This window comes from Microtus ochrogaster, chromosome 8 (assembly GCF_000317375.1).
Source record: "Microtus ochrogaster isolate Prairie Vole_2 chromosome 8, MicOch1.0, whole genome shotgun sequence".
In the NCBI taxonomy this organism is placed as follows: domain Eukaryota; kingdom Metazoa; phylum Chordata; class Mammalia; order Rodentia; family Cricetidae; genus Microtus; species Microtus ochrogaster.
Window position 1 is genome coordinate 84,373,842 of NC_022015.1, and position 7,265 is coordinate 84,381,106.

Sequence of the window (7,265 nt, forward strand, 5' to 3'; positions counted from 1 at the left end):
TGTGTGTGTGTGTGTGTGTGTGTGTGTGTGTATGTGTGTGGGGTGTGTGTGTGTGTGTGTGTGTGTGTGTGTGTGTGTGTGTATGTGTGTGTGTATGTGTGTGTGTGTATGTGTGTGTGTGTTTGTGTGTATGTGTGTGTGTATGTGTGTGTGTATGTGTGTGTGTATGTGTGTGTGTGTGTGTGTGTGTGTGTAGGCCAGAGGCTATCAAGTAATCTTCCTCACTTGCTCTCCTCCACCTTAATTTTTTAGAAATTAGTCCCCTGGGGACTTGGAGCTTGCCGATGCAGCTACATGGCTAGCCAGCACACACTACCATATCTGGCTGTTCACACGGGTGCCAGGGTTATGAACTCAGGTCCTCATGCTTGCATGGTGACTTTCTCTCCAACCTACTCCTCCATTTTTCTGTTTTGATGTTTCTTTTTTTTAAGGAAATATTATTTTCAACTTTGGATTACATTAGGATCACTTGGAGATCTTTGAAAACGGCAGTACCCATCCCATACTCTACACATTTAAATCTGAACGTCTGGTGGGGCTTTCCCCCTTTCCCTTCCCATGCCCCACACATAAACCTAACCCAGCTGAGGTTAGGAACCACTGCTTCTAAGTCACACATCAGCAAGGAAAAGCTGAGCTCTTGGGCATGGAGAAAAGATCATTTCTGGAGGGGAACTATAAGTTATCATCTGCTTGATTTCCCTTATCTAGTATTTTCTTTTCAGACTGTCCCTGACCACAGCTCTCAAGACACGTTGTTCCCTGCTCCACAGTTCCCTCCTACCTCTGGGCCACAACATCACCTCAGGAAGCAGTGAGCAGACTGAAAAAACCAAAGGCTGAGGAGAAGAAAAAGTCACCCCCACAACCATTATAGATGCTATTACTCCCTTCTAAAATGAAGTCTCTACATCTCAGCCGGGCCAGTTCACATCCAAGTGTGATGCAACTTCAGGAAGCTTCGGCATGAGGTTCCAAGTGTAATCCACAGATAGTAGGTCAGTCACATTTGGCCCTGGACCCACTCGCCAGCTGGGAGAGCAATAGGAACCAGGATCCTTGACTGCATGGGGTGAGGTCAGCCAATGGGCTCACGCACAGTGATACAGGATGCTCTTAGGAGCGTCATGAATATATATAAACACTCAGGGATGGGGGCCATTTCAAGGCACCCTGTAGGACTTGGCACTGAATCTCGGACACTTGTAGGGGTCTCACTGCTTATACAGCGCCAACGAGGTTACATGCAAGGCACAGCTACTTTACCGACACTTTACAGCAATTCTCTGAACACCCTTCCACACCCCTGTCCTTTTCAGAACAGCCTTGTCCCTATGGGAAGGGACCCTCACACCCTTCCACACCCCTGTCCTTTTCAGAACAGCCTTGTCCCTATAGGAAGGGACCCTCACACCCTTCCACACCCCTGGCCTTTTCAGAACAGCCTTGTCCCTATAGGAAGGGACCCTCACACCCTTTCACACCCCTGGCCTTTTCAGAACAGCCTTGTCCCTACGGGAAGGGACCCTCACACCCTTCCACACCCCTGGCCTTTGCTTGAGAAAGCCAGGGGGATCTAGCAAAAGGGCTTGGAAAGAACTGGAAGAAACACCTATAAGGTGTTTTTGTTTGTTTGTTTTGTTTTGTTTTTTAGTACTAAACACAGGACGATGTTTCAGCCATCCCTAAGCTCCCTCAAGACAACCGAAAGTTAACCCAGAGCCTAAAACTACAAGCTACTTTAGAGAGGAGGCACAATGAACAATAGTGAAGCTGTGGACATAGAGAACATTTTCCTCCTGCCACGACAGCTTCCTAAGCTTTTGAATCAGAGAAAACACTTTTGGACTCTGAAGACAATGGTGAGCAATTCTACCTATGTGGGAAAGAGAGCTTGAAATTGGGAATTTTGAAATATAAAATCTTTTAAATTTAAAAAATTTCAGATACCGTCAGAATTCTTCAGTTTTATCTAAGTTCCAAGAGCCCAGATAAATCTTGTTTTTCTATTTAACTTTATCATTTAAACCACTATACCTATTTATTCTGTAACTATTCAGTCTTACCTTTAGAATATGGGGTGTGTGTGTGTGTGTGTCTCGGAGCTCAAACCCAGGGCCCTGCCCATGCCAGGCAGGGCTACATCACAAACCTTACAAAAATATGTACATTCTCCAGTGTCTGAGCAGCAAGAGTAACTTGCTCCCAACCTAGGTTCCGGATTTACCAGCTATGAAGCTTAGCAATCTTTTTGCAGAGGAGAGTTTGCATTTACTGAGTTCCCAAAGCAGTACTCATGGCCTCTCCTGAGAACAGACACTGCAACTTGCCTGGGAGAAGAAGATCCCCACATTCTTCCCAGAAAAATGAGCAGATATCAGCAGCATGACATCAGTGAGATTTGAGCTCATTTTTCCCCAGAGGCAAACTGGAGGGTGGGTTGAGGGGTGTCCCTGGCAATCCAGGTGATCCTCAAATCTACCGAATTAGCGATCTCTAGTGCACACATCTGCGTCCAAAACATAAACACTGACCTGACACCAAGTTTCCTTGAGTCAGCTGAAAGCCCCTAACTAAACCTGGTGGGGGATGAGATTTTCAGTTCCCAGGAAAGATAAATAAAGCAGATTTTAACCTGCCAAGAGCCAATTCAGAAACTATTTACACAAAAACCTGAGGATGAACCCTGGGGCAACATCTGCCCACCTGTCGCCTGTTAACTTAAACCAGTTTGCTGCTCGGGCTAAGAAGTAGCTTGCATCTTGGATCCTCCATTTGGAGCCAACATCCCCTTCAGCTTCGCAATCCGGGGAGCTGAAGGGGCCTTGAAAGTCTGTATTTCCAGTCAGCACCCACGGCCTCAGCCACCAACCCACTTCCCGCACCCCCCCCCCCAGAGGTTCCCTCCTTAAGGGCGGAGGCCCAGGGTGGAGGCGGGAGCAGAACCCTGACATTTCACCAGGAGAGGGGCTGTGGCCTCCAGTGTTTGAGACCGCATAAGGGCAATTTCTGCCTTTCACGAACAAAACTGACCAGAGTCAATCAGAACTTGGATGAGACCACCCGGCTAGTTGGGAGAGGGGCTCTAGTGAAAAGACACGAAAAGAAACCTGTTTGCTAAGTGATTTCTCCTGGCGCCCTTCCCCCGCCCCACCGATCTTAGTGCCTAGACCCATTTACTGGTGAGTCTTGGCCGGTATCTCATTCCCCACTAATGATCCTGGTGAGAAAACGCAAAAGGAAAGCCAAAAGACGTTACTTGCTTAGGGAACTGGTCTGTCCGCGCAGGTCCCCTTATGTGAGTTCCATAAATAAGAAACCACAGAGGGCGAGATTCCTTGGGAATCTGAGCCGTAAATTTAGAAGCCGCAGGTTTACCGTCAACAACCCCTGAAAAAAGTGTCAGTGCAAGAGGCTTTTCCCAGAGGAAGGCATGTGGGGGCGCACCGAAATATCCGCTTCGGGGGCAGCACCTTGAACCCTCTTTTCAAAGGACCTACTATCCGAGGCTTCTGGACTCCAGCCCCGGGGCTCCAAAACCCTTCGGGCATATCCGGGCCGGCCCGCCCACCAGGGTTTGGCCAAGATCCCTGGTCAGAGTCAAATCCAAGCTCGCTCAGCTGCCAGGACGCCTACAGGCGCTCCACCTGCTGGGCAGCCCAGTGGGCTCTCAACCCATACCCTGTGCAGCTTGGGGGTGCAGGGTCCGCAAGGGGTTCGGACAGGCACGGTTACCAAGTGTTGGAGAGTCGGACCTAGCCAAGAGCAGAACAGCACGCCACCCCACGACATCAGGAGCTTTCTTTACCACCCGACAAGTCTTTACCAGGAATCTGCAAGTAGCCCCTCAGCAGGGTAGCCCCCATAAAAAGGACCCTACAATTCGCCTTTCTGCCCTCAGCAGCCCCTCACTGTTGAGACCTTACTCAGGCCCCCTCGACTGTAGACATTTTTCCCAAGGCAAACTGGGGGGTGGGGTGGGGTGACAGGATGACTCCAGACACACCCTCGGTTCTCCAACAGGTGACAAGCCTCACCTTGACTTCCACGCAGAGACCCCAGGCGCCCAGAAAGACCAAAGGGCGCGGGCCGCGTTCTATGCCTTGGAGCCCACTTCCTGGCCCATGGCGCCTCGGTCGTTCCCTCTTGGGCTGCTGTTCTTTGGGTATAAACACCTGAGTCCGAGCGACAAGCCCCCTCCCTCTTTCTCGGAGAAAGTAGGTGCGCCCCGAGTCCTCACCTTTGTAGCGCTCCATCCCGGTCACGGCTTGCGCTCTCGGCGCTGCGAACCGCTCCGCACAGCGCCCTCAGCGCTGGGTTCCGAGCCCCAGCTGCGTGCTGGCCCCTCCCAGTGAGGTCACGCTCGCCGCCAGACCTCCCGGAGTGGCCGCCGCGCCCCCAGCCCTCCGATCCCGTCTCCACCCAGGCGCGTCGCCCTCGACCGCGCCTGGGATCTCTGCAGCCGGTCTGGACAGTGGGCGCTCGCCTCCTCGCGCACCCGGCCCTGTGCTCCCCTCCCCGGCTGCAGATCACTTCCTCCAAGTCGGCCTGAAGGCGGCGGCGCGAAGACGAAAGACTGGGGTGTCCTCAAAGCCTGGGGGAGGCTACGGGAGCAGCAAGCTCCCGCAGGTCTTCACCAAGATCTGACTTCTCAAGTGCAGCGACTGCGAACCCAATGCCAAGAGGAGGAGACTGAGGGACAGCGAGGAGGTGGAGAAGGACCTAGAGCGCCTCCTGCTTGACCCCTCGAGCCAGTGCGCTCACGACCTGGGCCCTCCAGGGTGAGTCCCTTGAGCACCGCTGCAAGCCCTCACCCGGCGCTCGCTCTCGGTCCTCCTGGCCCGGGGCACCTGTGGATCGCGCACGCTTGACGGCACAGGAAACTTCTACCTGCAGCCCACTCCCAGGTTTTGGGGGCGTCTGTAGACGAGGCTTTCCTGGGAAGGACTAGAGAGTCTGGAGCTTCCGCGACAAGCCTGGACTTCTGAAAAGATGGCACCTGTCTAAGGTACACGCGTCTGCCTCTGCATCACCTCCACTGAGGAACCATTTGCATCCTTCTCCAGTCCTTCCGCGCTCCTCAATTCTCCCAAAGCCCCACGCTTTCCTTTAAACTTTTGGGTTTTCACTTTTGAAAACGTGCTGTGTGCCAGATGCTTGGTTTCTTGACAAGTTTCCCAACTTCCTGGAAGAAATACTTAGGGAAGGTTTGTTGTTCTTTTCTGAGAGACTTCTTCATGCTTCCTTGGAGCAGCAGACCTCCCGCCCCAACCATCTGCACAAATTCTTTTCCTGGTTACAAGGGCAGCTCACAGGGAAAGAGCCCGCCTGGCCAGCCAGGAGCCTTGCTCAGGGCTGCAAAGCCTTTCAGTTTTTGATAACAGGTCACTGTCTCCCTCCTGTAGGAGAAGGAACAAGGTTTTTTTTGGGGGGGGGGGGCGCTAGCCCAAAATCACATGGCTTCAAAAGCGCTGCAAAGTAAGGAACCCCAGGGTTGCCTACTTCCAAGTTTATGTGTGTAGGTCAGAGACCTCCATATACTACCTGCACACAACACACACACACACACACACACACACACACACACACACACACACACATTGGTGGCAAGAATGGTGATGTCCCAGGAAATCTGGGCAGGAAATGGTGTTCAGTTGGCCTGCCCAGTGGGCCTTGAACAGGGTCAACCAGAGGGAGCCCCTCTCTTTGGTATTTTCCTCCCTCGGTTTCTCGCTCTTGCAAATGGCCCTTTGGAGCTCATTCCCAGTGGAGCCCTGGGTTTTCTTTGAAGCCTCAAGTCTGTGGTCACTGGTCACTTTTGCTAGATGTCTGCCCTGCCTGATGAAATCAGGTGAGCAGGTACAGGCCCAATTCAGCAGAGCCTGTTTGAGCTAACCTCATTACGGGAAGGTGGAAAAGGCCTGGCGCTGGCTGACAGCCCTAGGGTTAAAGGGTCTCCACTCTGCACAAGCACAAAGAAGTGCTTGTCTCTAAACCCGTTATTTCTTCCCTGAATCCTCCACACACACACACACACACACACACACACACACACACACACACACACACAGAGTTGGAAATGTAGTTCAAGTCCATCTAAAACTGTAATTCACAACGCTGTTCCGGAACAAAACTGAAAGGCAGGAATCATTGACGGGAATTTCGGGCAGCCTTCCTTGTCCTCACCCAGGCACCGTTTCATCTCTCCATGAATCTCTACTCTTGGCAACTTCCACAAAGAGAAAGTCATGGAGTTTCTGTCAGACTCCTGAACCCAAGAGGAAACCAAACCCTATATCAAGCACCACCGGTCATGTGGTGTGCTAACCAAGGCAGCTTTGGGGGGCAGCATATACACCTCGGACACACTAGAAAAGAAAACCAGGGCAGATGCTGAGGCTACTCAGAATGGCCTGATGTTTCAAAACTAAGAACTAAATATCCCTGGAATTTCCCCATCTAACCTTTTCAGATCCCAGCTGAGAAAAACAAGGCGGTTCAAAATGAAACTGTAAGCGAAGGAGTCCTGCTGTGAGTTCTACACCAGTTCTGCAGGGATGTCTTGTTGTCTTGTGTTCGAGACAGAGTCTCAGGGCTGGCCTGTGCTTACCAAGAAGCCAGGATAGCCTCATTCCTGATCCTCCTGCCTCTGCCTCCTAAGTGCTACGGCACCATGCATAGCCAGGAGCCAGGCCTCTCCAGCCGAGGGACCCAAGAGGGCGTGTTCAATGGAAGGTGTTGCTTTACAAATCCTTAGCGCACACATGACTTCCTCTCTGCTCTCAGTCACTGCAGCGCCTATGACACTGGCTCCCCCAGCCTGCCTCATGGGCCGTGACTCCTCACATCTTTGTTCTTAACTTCATCTCTACTCGTTCACAGCTGCTCAGAAACCACCCCTCTTGAGGCTGGAGAGATGGCTTGGCAAATAAGAACACTGGCTGCCCCTTCAGAGTGCCGGGTTCAACTCCCAGCACCACACGGCAGCTCACAACCATCTGTAACTCCAACTCTGGGGGGATCTGACGCCCTCTTCTGGTGTCTGCAGGCACTGCATGCATATCGTGTACAGACGTACAGGCAAGGTACCCATACAACATAAAAAATTTTAAATGATTAAAATGAAAATTTTAACACCCCCCCCTTCTGAGGAGTCCCTGATTCTCCATCCTCACCCTCTGCTCAGCTCAGGCCTCCTCTGTGGTCCTTTCAGGAAGGCTGACCCCACTCACTACACATCTTCCTACACCTTAAAAATGATA

At 51.9% G+C, this 7,265-nt stretch overlaps 1 protein-coding gene across 1 annotated transcript in view; it reads right to left on the reverse strand.

Annotated features, from left to right (window-relative positions):
• Positions 1 to 4,711, reverse strand: part of Afap1l2 (actin filament associated protein 1 like 2) — a 108,612-nt gene extending 103,901 nt beyond the window's left edge. The window contains exon 1 of the mRNA XM_026781500.1: positions 4,244 to 4,711. Coding sequence (XP_026637301.1) covers positions 4,244 to 4,259 — 16 coding nt within the window. The 5' untranslated portion in view covers positions 4,260 to 4,711. The remainder of the gene's footprint in view (positions 1 to 4,243) is intronic.
• Positions 4,712 to 7,265: the final 2,554 nt, after the last annotated feature.